We start from the raw sequence: 22,022 nt of genomic DNA on the forward strand, positions 1-22,022 counted from the left end.
CGAGGGACAAATGTCATGCTTTATCATTCTTGAAAAAAAAAATAAATAGCTGAATAAATAAATGAATAAATAACAGAAATAGATAAGCGAGTGTTTGGAAGTCTCAATGATTAATGTTGCCAGACAGTGTGAATCTACTGTTTTCAACTAACATTACTTTGTAAACGAGATAAGCAGCCTTTAATTTATCAGATTCCAAACTTTGTTGTACTTTGTGAAGCAGTAAAGGTAAATTTCGGAGTGTCGGTGCACCAACCCTTGCAGTCAGTGCAGTGCTGGCTTGCTAAAAAGCATGCGCTTCCTTAAGGAACACTTTGGTGAGAGTTGTGGTGCACAGCTTGTGAATCACCGCTCTAACCTCTGCCTAGACTATCCTGACCCAATGGCGGCGTCAGGCAGCGCAGCTTGCCTATCACAAGTCCGCGCCGTGCAAATACACACACACACACACACACACACACACACACACACATTATTGAAGAGAATCGCCGCCACCAGAGAGAGAGAGAGAGAGAGAGAGAGAGAGAGAGAGAGAGAGAGAGAGAGAGATTTTCCTTTACTATTTGCCTTACAAATAATACATCACATACATAAGTTGTGGAGGGCCATGCCATTGAGCTGTGTGTTTTTTGTGGACTTTGCTTAGACACAATGAACCAGCAGACGCAGCAGCTTCAGCTGTGTGTGTCACCTACACACTCATTACTCAACACAACAAACTCCCTTTAGCAAGTGTATTATTCTGTATGTAGACTAATACTTGACACGTGACTGATGAATTGAGAGAAAGTAATAACAATAATAACAATAACCATAAAATGATAATCATCATAATAATGATGATAATAATAATAATAATAATAATAATAATAATAATAATAATAATTAATAAAGATAATAGAAAACCATATTATGAGTATTACTCACAATATTGATAATATCATTAATGATAGCGATAACAATAAGACTACATACAAACAAGAATAAAGAGAAGACAAGGAAAAGACAGGTGTAATGATAATGTTGATGTAGTTGTTTTTTTTATGTAGGAAAGAGGGCCAGCCAAGGGAAAAAAAAATTCCCGCTTGAGTGCCGGTTCTCTACAAGAAAGGAATTAATTAGGGAGGAAATGCCTCGATACCTCCCTCTTACTGGTTAACTCTTGCGTTAGAGAATTGGACAGAATAGGGATGAGAGGAAGAAGAAAGCCTTGTGCAGCGAGGCTGCAGGAGGAGGGGAGGCATGCAGCTGGCAAGATCAGAAGGACAGTTAGCATGAAAATAGCGATAAAAGATAGAAAGAGATGCAGCATTTCGGCGATGAGAAAAAGGCTGAAGACAGTCAGTCAGAAGAGGAGAGCTGATGAGACAAAAAGCTTTTGATTCCACCCTATCTAGTAAAACTATGCGACTGGAACATCCCCAAACATGCGAAGAGTACTCCTACAGCGGCGGACAAGGCTCTTGTACAGAGTTAGAAGTTGGAGGGGCGAGAAAAACTGGTGGAGACGCCTCAGAACGCTTAATTTAATAGACGCTGTTTTAGCGAGAGCGACACCTTCTCGCAGGCCGTAATTGTAACGTACAGCGAAATATTTACATTGTTTTCCACAGCATAGTGTAGTGTTTTCTGCCTGAATTCAGCTTTTACCGATATAGATGAGCATAACCGCGCCATTCCTGCAGCAACAGACGAATAAATTAATAAAGATGAAAAAAAGCGAGAACACCAATTTGATAACGCAGCACACCGTCACCTCTTGTTATTAGTTATTCTGTTCTTATAGTCGTATTTAAAAACAGTTTAGACTCTCACCACGACCATATTCTAAGGCAACAGTATTTATAACAGGTTTATTCAACAACTTTACAGACTGCAGTGTTTTCATAATTTCCAGAATTCTTAACTTTCTTTGTTTCTGTATCCTTTCATTATCCCTAAAGTGGTAATTTATCATGTGTTTGGAAATCACTGTCTTACAAAATCCATATCAAGAAGCAGTGGTAATTCATTACAAGAGTTGAGAAATTTGTATTCTTTGGGATCTGCTAGACCACAATTTATATGCATATCATTAAAAATTCCAAAGTTAACACATTAGTATATTCAATCATGAATTACATTAATCATGGTCTGAAATGGTTTGGATACAGAACTATACATCTTGAGAACTACCTACAATACTGTCAGTATACCTATACCTAAATCCTTGCACATCACACCCAACTCAGTGAAAAGTTATCTGTTGACTTAGCTTTAACATTATTGCACTCAATGTTTATGTCACTCACTGTCTTTGTTGAGAGAGAGAGAGAGAGAGAGAGAGAGAGAGAGAGAGAGAGAGAGAGAGAGAGAGAGAGAGAGAGAGAGAGAGTTTGATAAGAAGTCCTGGGTTGGTGTGAAGTGGTGTTCTTGTGAAATTCTCTGTGTACATCCCTACATAGTAGTACATCTTTGTGGTTTTGTTTTAAACCTGCTTATACAGGCTAGTATTTACCTTGTGACTGGCTTTTCTTTGCATACTTTGACAGCCTTCTGTCTGTTGGCAGTTCACTTGTCACTTCCTATTCTCCATTAACTCATGCGCATACTTGGTCTTTAATAGGTTTGGAGGATGAGCTCACTAAAGAAAATATTTATTACCATGAAATAAACAGTATAACTTTCCTGACAAACGAAAACAAGCTTCATAAAACAGCTATGTGGCGAGCTTTCTGGATCCACTGCGTTCTTCCACCTCGCGATTTTAAGGCGATCATTCACTATTATAAAAAGAATAGTAACTTACGTGGAAACATAACTATTGGTTTTCCGAGATTGACAATATTACTTGATGTTGATTTTAGTTCATACTATTCGTTGTTCACTCCAGCTTACGAAAATTATAAAATATTTCTTCGAAGGTCATGTGGAAAACACGGGGGCACCCATGCCTTCCCTTCGACCTTCCCTCTGCTCTTCGTTCCAATAATGACAGCGACTCTTGGTACCACATTACCTTCCCTTCTACCCTCGACCTTAAACCTTCGTGACTCTTGGTACGGGCCCGTGTTCGCTTCCTCACCACTATGAGAGGGAGACAAAACACTGATTCCCGCCGACAAGCAGACGCTGTGACATCAACGATCCTTAAGTGAGCCACAATTGTAAAACTTGTCAACCATTGAACATAATTTTTTTTTTTTTTTTTTTACGTAGGGAAGAGGGCCAGCCAAGGGCAAAAACAAGAAAGTTAGAAAAAAGCCCACTTGAGCGCTGGCTCTCCAAAGAGTACAAAAAGTGCCAAAACCGTCAGCCAGAATTAGGGGAGCAAATGCCTCGATACCTCCCTTTTAAAAGAAGACAAGTTGTAGGAATTCGGAAATACAGATGCAGGGAGGGAGTTCCAGAGTTTACCAGTGAAAGGGATGAATGATGGAGCGTACTGGTTAACTCTTGCATTAGGGAGTTGGACAGAATAGGGATGAGAGGAAGAAGAAAGCTTTGTGCAGCGTGGCCGCAGGAAGAGGGGAGGCATGCAGTTAGCAAGATCAGTAGAACAGTTACCATGAAAATAGCGATAAAATATAGAAAGGGATGCAACATTTCGGCGGTGAGAAAGAGACTGAAGACAGTCAGTCAGAGGAGGGGAGTTGATGAGACGAAGAGCTTTCGATTCCACCCTATCAAGCAAAGCTGTGTGACTGGAACCCCCCCAAACATGCGAAGAGTACTCCATACAGGGACGGATAAGGCCCTTATACAGAGAAAGCAGTTGGAGGGCGAGAAAAACTGGCGGAGACGCCTCAGAACACCTAATTTCTTAGAAGCTGTTTTAGCAAGAGATGAGATGTGAAGTTTCCAGTTAAGATTATGAGCAAAGGACAGGCCGAGGATATTCATTGTGGAAGAAGGAGACAGTTGAGTGTCATTGAAGAAGAGGGGATAGTTGGCTGGAAAGTTGTGTCGAGTTGATAGATGGAGGAATTGAATTTTTGAGGCATTGAAAACTACTAGATTTTCTCTGCCCCAATCGGAAATTTTAGAAATATCGGAAGTCAGGCGTTCCGTGGCGTTCCCGCGTGATCTGTTAATTTCCTGAAGGGTTGGACGTCTCTGAAAGAACGTGGAAAGATGTAGGGTGGTATCATCAGCGTAGGAGTAGATAGGGCAAGAAGTTTGGTTAAGAAGGTCATTAATGAATAATAGAAAGAGAGTGGATGACAGGACAGAACCCTGAGGAACACCACTATTAATAGGTTTAGAGAAGAACAGTAGCCGTCTACCACAGCAGCAATAGAGCGGTCGGAAAGGAAACATGAGATAAAGTTGCAGAGAAGGATAGAAGCCGTAAGAGGGCAGTTTTAAAATCAAAGCTTTATGCCAGACTCTATCAAAAGCTTTTGATATGTCTAACGCAACAGCAAAAGTTTCAGCGAAATCTCTAAAATAGGATGACCAAGACTCAGTAAGGAAAACCAGAAGATCACCAGTAGAGCGACCTTGACGGAAGCCATACTGGCGAAACAGAAGATTGTGAAGTGACAGATGTTTGAGAATCTTCCTATTCAGGATAGATTCAAAAACTTTAGACAAGCAAGAGATTAAAGCTATAGGACGGTAGTTTGAGGGGTCAGAACGGTCACCCTTTTTAGGGAACAGGCTGAATGTAGGCAAACTTCCAGCAGGAAGGAAAGGTAGAAGTCGATAGACAAAGTTGGAAGAGTTTGGCCAGGCAAGGTGCAAGCACAGAACCACAGTTTTTGAGAACAATAGGAGGGACCCCATCAGGTCCATAAGCTTTCCGAGGGTTTAGGCCAGCAAGGGCATGGAAAACATCATTACGAAGAATTTTGATTGTAGACATGAAAAATATGCACCGCCTGTCCTGCTCGCCTTTCACTTGCTCTCCAAGCAGATCTGTTATCAAAATGTCACCCTCCTCCTCCTCCTCCTCCTCCTCCTCCTCCTCCTCCTCGTACCCCATCAGTCCAGTACTCTTGATGAGTGATGGAAACTATTTGATAAGGCGAGAGGAATTAAGGAAACAATGACTTCCGTGGTGCTCCATCTTTGTTCAGTCCTCAGCATCAGTGTTCACCCAATAAGGCTGATCTAGCCGCATCGAATCGGGCCAGCGCGGGACCCCTCATTTCTCCTCCAGTGACCCGAGACGCTGATGTCATGAATGCCTAACAATCAGGAAAATGATCGAGTATAGTCTGGTGGCAGAGGGGTGTAGGTGTGTTTTGGCGTACATACAATGTTTTATTGGTGATTCTGGTAAAATAAACCATACAGAACCCAAATCCGCGTGATGCCACTCTGTCATCCTTGAGCAATTTTTTTTACTGCCAAAATTCAAAATGGCCGCCGTCGAGATCACCGAAATTCGATTTTCGCCTATACCTTCGCCAAAAATGGACATAGAGATCTGGTTTTGATGTCAAAACATATGTTTTAAGCGTCTGGGAATCCATTAGAACACACAAATAAGCTCGATTTGCCTTCTGTGAATATGGTTTTTCACATTTCGACGATAAAAGTGCTCAAAGTGTGATGCCAGTGATGGCTGCATAGGGTTTAGACAAATATGGGTTTTATTCACACTTATATCCCACAGTTAAGCTGAAAACATATATATTCACACGCTACAGTTAACGTGATTAACAAGTCATAGGGATGAAAGAAACAAACAGCAGTCAAGAACGGAAACAGTCAAATGAACCAAGCAGAGATCCGTTGTATGCAAGACGAAAATTATATGCTAATTTGCCAACATAACCACACAAATCTTGTGACAATCCCAAAATGTCATCATTAGTCTTCATCCGAATCCTCATTTGCCAGGACAGATGATTTAGTTTGATCGTTGCCGCAGTTTTCTGCACCGTGACATCCGCAGAAAACTGAACACGAGAGTCTCGCTGCAGAACAATTGCACTTGGCTGTTGCGCAAGGCGGCACTGAACGGCAGCCACATCTGATCATTGTGAGTACCTCATCCGGGGCGCTTGTCACATTCGGAGGTAAGAGTATTGGTACCAATGTGTTTGATGTCTGGTCTGTTGTCCACCCGTGTGTGTGTTGAAATGCTGGAGGGTCAACTTCAAGTGCTGCACGCCACACTGCAGCTTGAAAATGGGCTCTGTGGACGTGTTCAGTGAACGTTTCAGTTGTTGGTGGAAGGCTCTTAAGCTGTGGTGCTGCCGTGAGTTTTTTGTTTCCCATCTTTTGTGACCAAATGTCGAAACGAACTGCTGTCATGTTGTCTCTCTCCTTTGATCCATAACAGGCAGCAAGGAATGATATCGCTTCTGATATGACGTCCGAGAAATCAGAATCAAGGTGACCGAGGTTCTTCAGCTGGTAGCTGGTAGCTGGTACTGAGCATCAGCAGCATGTAAGTCGCTGACAGCACCTTCCACCCTGATGCGTACTTGTTGTGCCCACTCATCATTTCGCGCATTACATGCTTTCAGGATAACATCCTTCAAGGTGTCTTGGTTATGTCCGCGATCAGCAGTTCGGCATTGAACGACACGGTGCCATCGTTCAGGGTTTTTCGAATCTAGTTCTGAAGAACACTGTTCACCACATATTAAACAATGCTCTTTGAATTTGAAGGGTGTGATAGTCGAACGCCGAGATCGTTTCACATCTGGTTCTTCTGACATTTTCCTCTGTTTTTGTAAGAAGCGTTTTATGTGAGTCTTTGATGTGTATGTTGAAGCACAGTTTCTATGCACGAACAATGATCTAGATGTATCTTGTAATGTGGATGTAGATGAAGCATGCAGCCCATCACCCCTACGTTTACTAGCAGCTACAATGGAATTGAGTCTGTCGGGTCCCGCAACTGTTAGAGGTGCTTCACCATCATTACAGGTCATGCAACTTTCCAAAAGGCAAGCGGTGTTGGGCTGTGATGAAGAATCCATCTTGTTTGACAGCCTGAAAATGAGGATACACCATCACCAAAGGAATATATGATAGAAAGCGAGTTTAAAGAGTTATGTTATTAGGTTTCTGCAATAGTAGAAGCAATATTAGCATGATTAATATACGCCAGCGGTCAGAGGTGCATTGTGTAGGAAATATTTTGAAAGCAACAGAGACCATGCCCATAAGAACAACTATTCTACTATGCGTTCTATGCCAATGACTGTATTGTGCGGTAAAACAAATCATCAGAGGAGATAGAGTTTATTTGTGTGTTCTAATGGATTACCAGACCCTTAAAACATATGTTTAGACACCAAAATCAGATTTCTATGTCCATTTTTGGCGAAGGTATAGGCGAAAATCGAATTTCGGTGATCTCGGCGGCGGCCATTTTGAATTTTGGCAGTAAAAAAAATTGCTCAAGGATGACAGAATGGCATCACGCGGATTTGAGTTCTGTATGGTTTGTTTTACCAGAATCACCAATAAAACATTTTATGTACGCCAAAACACACCCAGGCAAAAAATCCTCATTCTGCCACCAGACTAGTAGTATTGTAATGTGAGTCAGTAGCTGGTTGATGGAAGTTTTTAAAATTTTACTGTATTCTATTATTGTTAAACCCAATAAATTCACAATATCAACAACATACAATCTAGTGACGAGTATAAACAAAAAGCCAAGGACAGGATCCCTCCACTTTCGTTCTGCCCTAATGTCCTCTCTCAAGCACAAAAAGACGAGAACAACCTCCTCGTTCTGTCGTAATCCTGCATGCTGCCGTAATTTCACAAATGAACATCGATAAACCAGGGAACGAAAATATAATCGAAAAAGTAAAACCAATCATTCTAAATAATTGGGAAGACAACCTGAGTGGCAAATAATGTCTGGCAGGAATTATCTACCACGAAAACTGCAAGTCTCTCATCGCTCTCTCGGCTCAAAGTTTAAGACAGACATTGAGGGAGGAGCAATTTCGTTCTTGAGTAGCGAGTGACTAACTGAGAGAGAGAGAGAGAGAGAGAGAGAGAGAGAGAGAGAGAGAGAGAGAGAGAGAGAGAGAGAGAGAGAGAGAGGCGGCCGTAGACAACATGGACCATAGGCTACATCCACACAGTCATTCTGTGACACAGTGGCCACCCATCTGAGGCACTGTACCTTTGTTTTCTCCTTCGCGAAGACATCTGGGCGGCGGTGACGTGGGTGACGAAGAAAAGCCTCGATCACTTCCGCCCATCACGACACACAACGCACACACAACCAACCACCAACACACCACACACCACCACTGCACTGCCGCTACTCCTTCACTCCTTGATTGGCTCCCCTGCCGCGTCATATTGGTGCACACCTCCGCCACGCTCATATCACCATTACGTGCTGATGAATGCATAGTATATACTTGTCTAGCATTATTTGGACGTGTTAAATAATGAGAGTGAACACTTTATGCAGCGCCAAGCCTCACGGCGGCAGAGTCTGGCGCTGAGGGTTCGCTGGTATGCAAGGCATCGCCATGATCCGAACCACTCGCCTCGAACAGGTTGTAATGCCACGTGTGTGTGTGTGTGTGTGTGTGGTGACAAGGACTGGACGGAAAAAAGAAAATAATACCGTGACCGGCAACCCTACGGCAACTACCCAGTAGAGGGAGGGAATGAGAGAGGGAGAGGGAGAGGGAAGCGTGGAAGGAGAGGGTGGGGGACAGTCATGTGTCCTGTGAGGCTCGTCTGAGGTGACAATTACCGCTCTGTGTTTCCTGCTGAGAGGATAAGATGTGAGTGGGGGAGGAGGGAGGAGCTGGGAGGAAGAGGAAGAGAGGGGGAGCTAGAACACTCTAAAGCAGCGTTTCCCAACATGGGGAGCTAGCACCCCTGGGGGTGCTGAAATCAATCATAGGGGATGCTGGGAAGTGATGCACACACTTCACTTTCTTTTATGCTTCTAATAACAATATATTTATTAGTTAGGGGTGCTGGACTGCTCAGACATGACAACAAGGGTGCTATGGTCAGAAAAGGTTGGGAAACGCTGCCCTGAAGCGACGACATGAAATATGCATGAAAAGATCCAAGCGAGGGAAAAAGACCTAATATGATAAGTGGATGGGAGGAATGTTACCGTGGAGATTATTCAGGAGAGAGTGTTAGAGGGGCAGCAGTGCAGGGGGAGAAGAGCACGGCAACAGTCTTTATAGAAATTAAACAACACCAACAGGGAGGTGAAAGTGACACACTGATAACAAAGATACTGCGAAAGTTATCATTATCAATGCAAGGAGAGCAAAGTCCGGTGTAATGTATTATACATTTTAGAGAGTGCAACCAAACAAATAGTTTAACCAAAATAATATTTTGGCTCAGCTTTTGTCACACCGTTCTATTAACTTTTATTTAAGGTCGACTTTCACAATTGGCTCTGACTGAACACCTGAGGATGGCAAGCATCATCAAAGAGGAGGCCTCAAAGGTGTCAGTGTGCTGACTCACCTACAACTTGGGATTTCGCTTCAATACCTCACCATGGAAAATGTGTGCAAATAAGGAGTGCATGGATGTCGTGTCCCGCAGGATCAGTGCTCTCCGGGCACTTACACAACACCGCGAGGAGGGGGGAGACAGGTGGTTTACCTAGATGAAACGTGGCTTATCGCCAGGATGAACCACAGTATGGAGTGAGTGAACACCACTCAGCCTGCCACGTATAGCCGTCAGGTGCCGCCCGGAGAAAATGAGCGCGTTGTGGTAGTTCCGGAGGGCACAATCAATGGTTTCATTGGAAATGCATTCCTTTGCTTCCCTACCAAGAACACCAGCGGTGACTGCCACGGTGAATTGAACGTCAACATGCTCATTCGCTGGCTGACATCGCAGCTCCTACCATCACTGACTGAGCCGACTGTGCTCATAATGGATAATGCGCCTTATCACAGCTACCAAAACATATTTAATTCACTGGATGGTGACAGAAAGATACCTTCCCAACACACCCGACACAAGAAAACCTCATACTTATTTGTTAAGAAAACTGCTCAGCTTGGCAATACACAGTGGAGAACCTCATTCTCGCATGTGATCACGAGATTGTCCACTTACCACCCGATCATCCTGACCTAGTGCCATAGAGCGGATGTGAGGATGTAAGGAACGGTACATACGATCCTCGTTACATCATTTCACACCGGCAGACCTGCAGGCCAGGCTGGAAGAAGCAAGACTCTGCCACAGCGGAGGTGTGGACAGGAATGGACTGAGCATCACGCACTTTCCACGATGAGTGAGAAAAAATAAAGAAAAAGAAAAGGGAGACAGAGAGGGAGTGGAAGCCTGCAGAGGAGTGAAGAGGGTTACTGGAGGATGAGGGAAGAGGATGGGGAGTGATCGCCTTACATGGAAACTTGTCATCCCTTCATCCTAATGTCCGGATCACACGGTCACGTATACCCGCGACAGCGTGTCGCGCGTCTGGAATATCAACGACCGCTTCGCAGAAAACGCCGACAGCGGGTCATCGGGAATGATCCAAGACCGTTATCCATTTCCCGTGACTGGAAGACCGTCGTGGAAAGACTATAATGAACATACTCCACGAAAATACTGAATTATTTTTCACAATGCTTTATTTGGCATGTATCATCAATATAATGCGGTAATTTTTCATGATTCGCATACCCATCACTTATACGATATTTATTAATTTTGTTTTGATTTGTTTACCACCACAAGTGCTGGACTAGCCACCTTCGCGTCCAAATCCTTGCCTTCCTTTTCGTTTGTTCTGCTCTTGCAGTACAATTGCATAAAGTCCAACAGCTAAGATAGCGTGGTCAACTGGGTCCAATGTGTTCAGTGGCGCTCCGCCCGGGTTTGTTGTTGTTGTGGTGGTGAAGGTCTCGGATGGAAGATCAACGCCGTGTGCTGTTTCCTGTGATCTGATCGTCGAACATACTGGTCGCGCGACACGCTGTCGCGGGTATACGTGACCGTGTGATACGGACATAACGAGCCGCCACTCAGTAATGTGTCGCCCCTCACTGCTGGTGGTGGTGGCATCTCTATCAAAGTGTTATTAAATACCCTCTCTCTCTCTCTCTCTTACACACACACACACACACACACACACACACACACACACACACACACACACACACACACACACACACACACACACACACACACACACACATTCGCTGTACAAACATCTTTGACATGAGTTTAGAGATGTGGTGAGGCTGAAAGTGTATAGTTTAGTTTATCTTTTTATTAACAAGACCATTTTTCTTTGAGAGAGAGAGAGAGAGAGAGAGAGAGAGAGAGAGAGAGAGCAGAGCATAAGGCGGAGGTTCCAAACACGCAGTGAAGCAGATTACGTGGTGTGAGCTGAACCAGACTGGTGCTGGAGGAGGAGGAAATGGGATGGTGGTGGCGGTGGTGGTTGTGGTGGTGGTGGCAAAAGTCTTGTGGTGATGATTGTGTTTGTGTCAACGGGTGGGATTAACAAGCAAAAATATCGATACCAAGCCACACACACACACACACACACACACGGCCCGGTAGCTCAGTGGTTAGAGCGCTGGCTTCACAAGCCAGAGGACCGGGGTTCGATTCCCCGGCCGGGTGGAGATATTTGGTGTGTCTCCTTTCACATGTAGCCCCTGTTCACCTAGCAGGGAGTAGGTACGGGATGTTAATCGAGGAGTTGTGACCTTGTTGTCCCGGTGTGCGGTATGTGCCTGGTCTCAGGCCTATCCGAAGATCGGAAATAATGAGTTCTGAGCTCGTTCCGTAGGGTAACGTCTGGCTGTCTCGTCAGAGACTGCAGCAGATCAAACAGTAAAACACACACACACACACACACACACACACACACGGTGGCGTAGTGGATAAGGTGGTGTGCGTGGATTCGAATCCCACGAACCGCATTGAAACTGATTTTTGTCGAGTCGTTTAAAGTTAGCTACATGTCACCATGATAGACAGGTTCTAGGTTGTTACACCAAAGATGCGCTTGGGTGGTGATATGGGCCCTAATATGGGTACCACTTTAAATAAAATTGCCTGCGCCAATAATGGATGGAAGCTGAACATTACTCTTTAAGTAGACCTACAAGAGCTATAGATCATAGTAAAACAAAATAAGTAAATAAAAGCACACACACACACACACACACACACGTACATATGCACATTCTCTCTCTCTCTCTCTCTCTCTCTCTCGGTGTGGTTGGAGTGGTGAGAAAAGAAGAAGAGAATTACTATCTTTTCGCTCCAAATTGACACAATTAACAGCCGGTTCCTGAATGACTTCTTTTTGGTCCGTTAGGCAGCCAACCAAGCAGTTTGTATCCTGCGCCGTTCCAGAATGCCTTTTTCCATCTGTTTTTTGTCCGCTAGTGAACCAAAGATTGGAACTTTGGTCGAGGCGTTTTGCAAAACATTGGTCAAGTGTCCGGGCGACCAAAGCTACCGCCTTGTATCTTAAATTTCCAAATGTAAAAAGAAGCTAACTGTAATTAAATTTATTTCAGTCTATTTACCATGTCAAATTTTTTTTATGGTACAGCAAAGCTTTTCTTATGCTATATTGAGCATACGTTTTAGTTTTTGAAGTCTACTGCAGTCGCCTTGTGAGTTCACGCCAAACATCAACAACAGCTTAATCGACTCGTCACATCTCTACTTCACTGGCTAAATTTGATAAGTATGTGTGATTAATCTTGTTATTTATATATCATTACATGAATTCTTACTGTGTGCTTCTACTATTAAGAAAGGTAAGTGGACGAATTAAAGGGCGAAACCTATAATATGGAAGGAGTGGAGTAGACTGAAGCCGAGATATCATGTACGTAGCTCATACCCAGGAAAAAAAAAAAAAACGATTAAATAAATGAAAATGATCATGAGGCTGTATATTGAGTATATTTGTAGTTTTAAGTTCAAGGCTATTAAGAGGTGACCGATGAAACAATGGAGGAAAGGTATAAACGGTACCTTGATGAGCTTGCAGGTAACACTCGATTCTGTGGCGGTCTACACATCAGAAGACATTATTGATGGATTTATTACACATTAGTGAATGGATCCTATTAACGAACCAAATGTAACCTAACCAAGGAAACAATAACCCAGCCAACTTAACCTAACCCACCCAACCTAACTTAACCAACCTATTTATTGTCATAACTTCTGAAGTATCAATGTCAATATGAAAAAGCGGAAATGTAAGATTGGCAGAAATGAAAACAAACCAAACATATTTTAACCTAACCTCACCTATCCCCCACCCAAATCTAACATACCTATGCCCTACAACCATTCAAAATGCAGGAAAGGAAATCGGTAAAATCGAACCACTCGCCCACTCTTCAGTCTTGGCCTAGTGGGCAGAAGTAGAGGACGAGGAGTATATACCGCCTGTGAGTCTGTCACCACCCACATATCCATTATTTTTTTTTTATTTGTGGTGTCGTTAATATAAATTTGCGGTGGGTATAATATGGGTTTTTCTTGTTCAAGTCAATGAGATCTTACTATTGAGACCAGTTAAAGTGACTGCTGTGAATGGGGCGTACTTATAAAATAATACCAGGAAATCAAACCAAACTTATCCTAACCAAACCGAAGCTAACTTAAACTAACCTAACATCCTATCCTTAATTCATCTAACCTAATTTAAGATTCAGTTTTGACTGTCCATGCATATCATATCAGCCTAGCAAGCTCATATCTGCCTTATTAAGAATAATTTTGATAACTTTTAAACAAATAGTTCTTATTGTATGATCCCGACCTATCTTTACTTAACCTTGTCATATGTACTGTACCTAATGGCTAAGTTCGGATCCAGGTCTTTGTAGAACTAGCCTATGTTTATGAATTCTTTAAATCCTATTTTGTGGTATGTCTAGGCCACTCCCCTTTTGGTGGTAAACAACTTCAGTATGTACCTATATGTATGATACCATAGTATCATTTGAACAACAGAAGAAAAAGATAGAAATGACTTAAGTAATATATGCTGTTAATATCTATTTATTCTTCAGACCATTAAAAACTACACTTTTCAGGTACCATGGCTGCATTAGATGAAATCATAGATGAAGAAATGTTTGAAATGGAAGAATTGCGACGAGTGAAGATTCCATGCATTGTACCTAAAGATCGCAATGACCCATTTCATTATCTTTCTGGTGAAGAATTCCTTGAGCGTTTTCGTCTGCCAAAGGATGCTGTACGAGACCTCATTGAAGAAGTTAGGCCACGTACACATGTGGACAGGCTTGGCACAGGTATGGAACAGTAGCTATTTACTTAAGTATATATGTGGATGGTGATATTGCTATAGACTATTTTACAATACTTACTGATTCAAGACCTGGGAAACCATCTTCTGTATTTCTTTCTACAACTCTGTCATCCTTTTTCATGTGGAGTGAATTGGGAAATTTAAGGTTCTTCCACACTTTTCTAGTCTTTCTTACTTACGGAGCAAAGGGGCCTAGGGATCCCCTCCTCTGTATTTTCCTCATAAACAGACTAGGCACAACGCAGAGAGAGAGGGTGTATATAACTCCTTCTAAAGTCCCCTGGTATATGTTTGCATGTCTTTCCACAGGATGTGGCATTCCTCTGCATTTGAAGATGCTAGTTACCTTGCGGTACCTAGCCACGGGAAGTTTCCTTCTTACAGTAGCTGACATCATGGATATTGCAAAATCATCAGCATGCAGGGCTGTTGGAGAGGTGGTTCAACTTATTGCTTTCCTGGCACCAGACTACATCAAATTTCCACAGCCAGAAGCACGTCAGATGGCCTCAAAGCTCTACGATATTGCTGGTATGCCAGGTGTATTGGGGTGTATAGATTGTACACACATTCCAATACAGAGTCCAGGTGGGAACAACGTTGAGATGTATAGATGTCGAAAGGGGTTTTACTCATTAAATGTCCAAGGTATTTGTGATTCAGAACTCAAATTTATGCATGTTGTTGCAAGTTGGCCTGGCAGCGTACATGACTCAAGAATATTTTCTAATTGTCGTATCTGTCATCTTCTAGATCAAGGAGATTACAGGGGTTTATATTTGTTAGGGGATAGTGGGTATCCAAGTCGGGAATATTTACTGACTCCACTCCTAGCTCCAAGAACTGAAAAGCATAGGAGGTATAATGTAGCTCATATACAAACACGGAACTGTATTGAGAGGGCATTCGGTGTACTGAAAAGAAGATTTGCATGCTTAAGCATACCCCTGCGAACCAAACTTCCCAATACAAAAAGAATTGTGATGGCATGTGCTATTTTGCATAACATTGCTATTTCAAGAAGAGTGGACATGTTAGATGTTGAGATTGAGCCACAGGAAGTAGTTGATTTATTGGAGGATGAAGATGAACATGAACTAGATGCCACACAAGTTAGGGAATCATTAATTCAAAGATGGTTCTGAGGGCCAGTTTCAAGAACTTTTCCCTGTGTACCCGATTGGGCTCCAGTGTAATAATACTTTTACTTTTCTAGTTCTTGCTTGCTAGGATTAACACTTTAAGTTTAAATAAAAATATATATAAGGTTCCAAAAGGTAAAGAAAATGAAATTATATATAAGATCTTATGGTGTATAATGTAAGTATTGCAAAGTACAAAATTTGTAAGGATGAATAAACTTAACCTATGTAAGAATGAATAAACTTAACCATCTACTTTTAATGCTAATCATTATCTTGTGTGTGTGTGTGTGTGTGTGTGTGTGTGTGTGTGTGTGTGTGTGTGTGTGTGTGTGTGTGTGTGTGTGTGTGTGTGTGTGTGTGTGTGTGTGTGTGTGTGTGTGTGTGTGTGTGTGTGTGTGTGTGTGTGTGTGTGTGTGTGTGTGTGTGTGTGTGTGTGTGTGTGTGTGTGTGTGTGTGTGTGTGTGTGTGTGTGTGTGTGTGTGTGTGTGTGTGTGTGTGTGTGTGTGTGTGTGTGTGTGTGTGTGTGTGTGTGTGTGTGTGTCTACTTTTTGAAAATCTGATCATAGTCAGTGATGAGTTTTGAAAAAAACTGATTAACAGTGTTGCACATATTTTGAACACTATCAAGAACTTCCAGTTCTTTAACATGTTTTTCCTCCATTATTTGAAGGGATCTTTTCTTCAAATTTGAGTTTTCTTCTCTAATGGAGTTAAACACATTATCTCTCTCTTGCACCCTTTTCCTCTTTCTATTGGCAGACGTATTTGGTATAGTCTTTTGCTGCCCACAGTCTGCTTTCTTAGAAGGACCTGGGATAGCTGGTTCTGCACTGCAGCTACCCATTGTAGATGGTGGTGGCAGTGGCACTGCTTCCACGGGGGGAGGGCCATCTTCTATCCACTCTGAAAGATCAAACAAAATCCATAAATTACTTATTTGGAAATAAAAGTTAAAAACTAGTGTAATTTATACAAGCTTTAGGATGCAGTGCCATCCTTAGCCTTGGGTGCTCTGAACCATTTTCACCCCCGTGCTCCTGTCTCTCCAAAAAAAAAAAGATAATATAAGAAAGTAGAGTGGTAGGAGACAGTGTGGATATATATATATATATATATATATATATATATATATATATATATATATATATATATATATATATATATATAATGTGCTTACCATAATCTTCTTCATGTAAGACCAGTAAAGGTGACGATGGATGTAAAGGCTGAGGTGACGGTGATTTGGGTGGCTGAGGTGACGGTGGTTTGGGTGCCTCAGGTAATGGATTTGTTGGCAGAGGCACATCACGACAGGAACTGTCATACTGGAACTCTGCCAATTCAAGTTCCTCAGAAATCAGATTTGCCGTTGCCTCCAACAAAGGACTTAATTTGGGTGGTGAAGGTGGAGGACCACCTCCAGTTGCAAACTTTTTCTTTGTGTAAGTTGCATATTCCACCTTCACCCTGAAAGAAATCAAAGAAAGAAAACTTAATGTGTGTGTATATATATATATATATATATATATATATATATATATATATATATATATATATATATATATATATATATATATATATATATACACTTTCTCTATATTCCCTATGTCATGTTAGGTTAGGGTATCTTTGCTTTTAAAAGAGCTCTTCATTAAGCAAGTTATTTTGTGAGCCAAGATTTAAAAAGCTAAGTCTTAACCAACAGCTGTATATTTTTACGATTTGTTCCTTCATCAACTAATTGTTTCCCTCTACTGGCAGAGCACTCATACGGGTTTGGTTGGTTAGATTATTGTTTGGTTGGTTAGATTAGTTTATAGTACACATTCAGTAATGTGAAATACATCTGTGAATGCCTTCTGATGTGCTAACGAGTGCCTAATGACTAGTGTAGAATGTATATTATAATTACTTACTTATTTCTGAGGTATCCCCAGGCTCTCTTCAGCTGCAGTTAAGTTTTTTCTCAGCGAAGGGATGCACTGCATTGAATTTCTTGGTGATTGTCTCCCAAGCTTCCTGTTTTTTTGTAATCATTGAGTAATTGCCACTTTTATCAAGCACGACATTGAACTGGTTGATTAGATCAACCAGCGTGCTTTTCTGGTCGCTGGTTAGCGACGTGAACTTCTCTCTTCCTTGAGACATATTATCAGCTGATGAACGAAATTGTTTACGTTTTCACCAGGTTTTCACTCACACGCTTACCAACCACAGCTATGCGGGGCTACCATTCCGACGCTTTATATTAAGCCAGACAACTTTTACCTTTTTGGTAACACAAAACAGCGAATTGTGGAACTGTCATAAATAGTTGGTGCGCGAGCCAAACAACATGGTAAGCGTTTTGGTTTGTTGCCGTACCAATACATTCAGGAACCGGCTGTGAGTCCAGGTTCTTAAAACAAAATATTGAAAATAATGAAGGGATAAGGAGAGAAAGAAGAAGAGAGGAATAAGAACATGGAGGCCGCTTCCACACCCTTCCATCTGTTTTATTGAGGATGAGGGATTGGAGATTTTAAATTCTGGGGATGTCACACATTTCCATAGTCCTACTGGGACTTTTACAGCTATCGATCTTTCTATTTGTACATCTAATTCTTTCCTTGATTTTAATTGGCGGGTCCTACCGGATTTACACGGTAGTGACCACTTTCCTATTTTATTGGAATCTGTGAACTCTGAGCCTCAGTCCCGGCCCCCACGCTGGGTTTTAGACAAGGCAGATTGGCCTCGATTCACAGACCTTAGCTCTTTTATCCGCCCGTTGGCTGACTTTTCTACTTGTGCTGAGGCTGTTGATTATTTTACAGATTTTGTACGTTCAGTAGCACTTCAAACAATCCCTAAGACGTCCGGCCGCTTTACTAAGCGTCCTGTTCCTTGGTGGAACGCAGCATGCACTGAAGCGGTTAAAGAGAAACGGGCAGCTTTTTCTCGTCTCCGGCGACATCGTGGGGACCCGCAGTGTCTGGACGTTTTTCGGCTTTGCCGAGCTCGAGCCCGCCGCGTTTTGAAAGAGGCACAAAGAGCCTCTTGGAAAGCTTATGTCTCTTCCATTAACGCCCGCACTTCTCTTACGAATGTCTTTAACAAAGTCCGCCGAATAACTGGGAAGTATTCTGCTCCTTCCCCACCAGTTTTGTTGTCTTCTGGGCGAACGGTGGCAGACCCTAGGACTGTCGGCGACCTCTTCGCAGAGCACTTTGACAGTGTTTCCCGGAGGCATCCTGCAGCCCCGGGCGCACGTCACCGCCAGAGAATGGAATCTCTCGGCATAAATTTTTCTTCCACAGGAGGAAGTCTTATAATGTCCCCTTCTCTGCCTCCGAGTTGCGGACTGCTTTGTCCCAGTGTCATGACTCTTCTCCTGGCCCAGATGATATTCCTTATGCCTTCTTGCGCCACATGTCTGACAGTGCTTTTAACTTTTATTAAATCTTTATAATATGATTTGGCATACCGGTGACTTTCCAACTTCTTGGGCTGTGGCAGTGGTTCTCCCATTTCCGAACCCTGGGAAAGATAATCTTCAGGCTACGTACTATCGTCCTATATTGTTGACGTCCTGTATTTGTAAAGTATTAGAAAAGATGGTTAATGTAAGACTCATGTGGTACTTGGAGAGGGGAAGTACTTGTCCTCGGTACAGTACGGCTTCCGAAAGATGAGGTCTACTACTGATGCTCTTTTATCCCTAGAGTCTTGTATTTGTGAGGCCTTCGCTAATCACCACCATCAAGTAACAGTGCTTTTTGATCTGGAGAAGGCCTATGACACGGCTTGGTGTCATGGCATTTTACAGTCTTTGTTTAATTTTGGCCTTCGTGGCCACCTTCCTATTTTTATTCAGCAGTTTTTATCCAGACGTCTTTTACGGGTTCGAGTTGGGAGTGTTCTCTCTGAGGCTACTGCTCTAAATGATGGTGTCCCACAGGGAAGTATTCTTAGTGTTACACTCTTCGCAGTCGCCATTAATGGTGTTATTGATACTCTCCCAGATGGCATTCACAGCTCCTTATATGTTGATGATTTATGTATTTCATTTGCTGCTGTTAGGATGTCACTGATTGAGCGCAAGCTCCAACTGGCGATCAATAGGGTGTCCAGTTGGGCCAATATGAACGGTTTTCGATTCTCCACCTCCAAGACCGTAGCCATGCATTTTTATCGCAACCGTGGTGTCCATCCAGACCCGGATTTATACCTCGCCAATAAACGCCTCTCATGCGTGGAGGCGACTCGATATCTTGGCCTTTTATTTGACAACCGTCTCACCTGGGAGAGATCACTACTTCCACACTCCCTCTGTGGACATACACCCATGTCCGGGATCGCCGTGCACAGACGTTATTAGCGCGACTTCGTATAGGTCACACGTACCTTACACAAAGGTACCTCCTGACCAGGGACCCTCAACCTTATTGTGATGACTGCCTGGTGCCGCTTACGGTGCGGCACCTACTAGTGGAGTGCCCCAGTTTGACTTACTTAAGACACCGCTACCTCTACCGCTGTCGCGGTAGAGATAACGGTGTCTATTATATCTCAAAGGTCCTTGGGCCAGAATGCCTGGCCCAAGGCCATGACATTTTAGATTTTTGGGAGAAGCTGGCCTTCTCCCAGAGCTCTGAATTTTATTTTATTTTACACTATGTATTTTAATGTTTTATTCAGGTTTATAGTATTTTCAGTTTTAGTTTTTAATTGTATTGTTTTAATTACTTTTTAATATATATATATATATATATATATATATATATATATATATATATATATATATATATATATATATATATATACACGTTAGTTGCAATGAATTTATAGTAGCGGCGCCATATGACCGTCGTTGTTGCGGCGCCATAACCTTAAAATCCATCCATCCCTTCCATCTGTTTCCTTTCTTTCAATGTAGATCCCTCCCTCCCCTTGACGCCGCAAACCTCCCCCGCACACTCTCAAAGTCGCAGCACACTTTTAATCAGGGAAGGAGAGGAAGAGAGGAGAGAGTGTCAGGATTGCTTAATTGGAAAGGAATAGGAACAATACCGGGAAGAACTAGAAGGAGTGAAATAAGAAAATAATAATTAAATGATCATCTCTGGTTCAGGAAGCGGGTGTGGTGAGTGCAAGGAAAGCAGCTCACAGGTGGAGAGGACGAGGGCAAGGAGAAGGATGAAGGGAAAGAGAAGAGGGAGAATGAGGCGAGTCAGGCCAAGAAAAGGAAAGTTAAAGTTCGTAAGTTCTTGTTATGCTGCTTTTATGAGAGAGAGAGAGAGAGAGAGAGAGAGAGAGAGAGAGAGAGAGAGAGAGAGAGAGAGAATCTGACCTTTCCTTTTCTTGTTCCCAATGAAGCACTGTCCACTCCCTGCACTGTCCACGGCCTCCCATCACCGACGCCCCTGTAACTAGGATGTGTACTACGGTGACCAGATACCTTGCTACTGGACATTTCGCCTCCAGACACTTTGCTGCCCGCTATCTCGTTACCGGACGATTCGTTACTAATTCGTTACTACTGTCATGTCTCTACCATAAAGTAGTGAGATAGGACACGTGGAAATGGTTACAAGCTAGAAAAAAATAGATTGAGAAGAGACGTAGGTAGATAATGGTTCACTAACAGAGTGGGTAACGGTTGGAATAAGCTGGGCAGACACGTAAAAAGAGATGGCAAATACCACTGGTCATACTAATGATGGATGTTAGCCAGTGTCAATGAACACATGTCAGTCTACTACCAACACTCAATAGCAAACTGCAGCAGCTGTGTTTGTGGCTATATTCTATCTCCTCTGCTATCACCCATCCCTCGTTTAGTTGCTTCATAAAGAAAGGGAAAGAAATTAGTGGCTGATCTGAATTATATTAATGATAAGGATGAATAAGGATGGCTCAAAGCGGTACTGGATGTGCGAGAATATATTGTGTAAAGCCCGCGTACACACCTTTGTTGCTGGTAGTGAAAACAAGATCGTTAAGGCGACGATTTTTTACAAGAGATTGTTTCATATTTCCAAACCTGTTATGTTGGAGGAGTGAAAGGTCGTGGCCAACGAAGGCGAAGAGTCGAGCTATTCTTTCCTATTCCAGGGAGCGTTCCTTGAAAAGCAAAGCTTATGTTAAGTCCAATTGGCTTCAAAATTTACTATGTTGTTTGTTGGTCAGTCTGTAAATTTCATCAAGTTTTGGTGAATGGGAGTGGAAATTCAAACAATGCGTTTTTTTTTTTTTTTATTTCGCAAACTTCATTTTTTTTGTTAATTACTTCAAAACAAAATACCAGAGAAATTTTGTACATCTGTCTAACTGTTGTTGGAATTAAGTTTTCTAATTTCTGTTTTGTTTTCGAAGGTTTTCTTTCATTTTTTTTTCATTTCCTTATATATCGTTTTCTATTGATATTATTAAAATATATATTTAAAAAAAACATTTCAATTGCAATTATACCAAGATTATACCAAGCAAAAGTTGATCGGAGTTTATACCGATTTTCTGAAATTTTTCGAAATGTATAAAACCACTTTTCAAGATATTCGCTACTAAAGATCTTTTTTTATATTATTATTTGCCATTTCATTAATCTGATTGACACTAAATTTTGACACATGATTGTGTACAGAATGGTGACTTCCTGG

General features: G+C 42.2%; 1 protein-coding gene across 2 annotated transcripts; it reads left to right on the forward strand.

Annotated features, from left to right (window-relative positions):
* The first annotated feature begins 12,215 nt into the window (after nt 1–12,215).
* On the forward strand, nt 12,216–15,630 carry LOC123500433 (putative nuclease HARBI1). Of its 2 annotated transcripts, XM_045249154.1 has the most exons (3): nt 12,216–12,621; nt 13,997–14,219; nt 14,546–15,630. In XM_045249154.1, exons 2-3 carry the CDS (start codon nt 14,003–14,005, stop codon nt 15,379–15,381), a joined length of 1,053 nt encoding a protein of 350 aa, XP_045105089.1. In that variant the 5' UTR covers nt 12,216–12,621; nt 13,997–14,002; the 3' UTR covers nt 15,382–15,630. The 2 variants fall into 2 exon arrangements, with proteins under 2 accessions (XP_045105089.1, XP_045105090.1); XM_045249155.1 differs by lacking the exon at nt 12,216–12,621 and having other exon boundaries at nt 13,962–14,219.
* Nucleotides 15,631–22,022: the final 6,392 nt, after the last annotated feature.

This window comes from Portunus trituberculatus, unplaced genomic scaffold (genome assembly GCF_017591435.1).
Source record: "Portunus trituberculatus isolate SZX2019 unplaced genomic scaffold, ASM1759143v1 PGA_scaffold_233__1_contigs__length_66056, whole genome shotgun sequence".
Lineage (NCBI taxonomy): Eukaryota > Metazoa > Arthropoda > Malacostraca > Decapoda > Portunidae > Portunus > Portunus trituberculatus.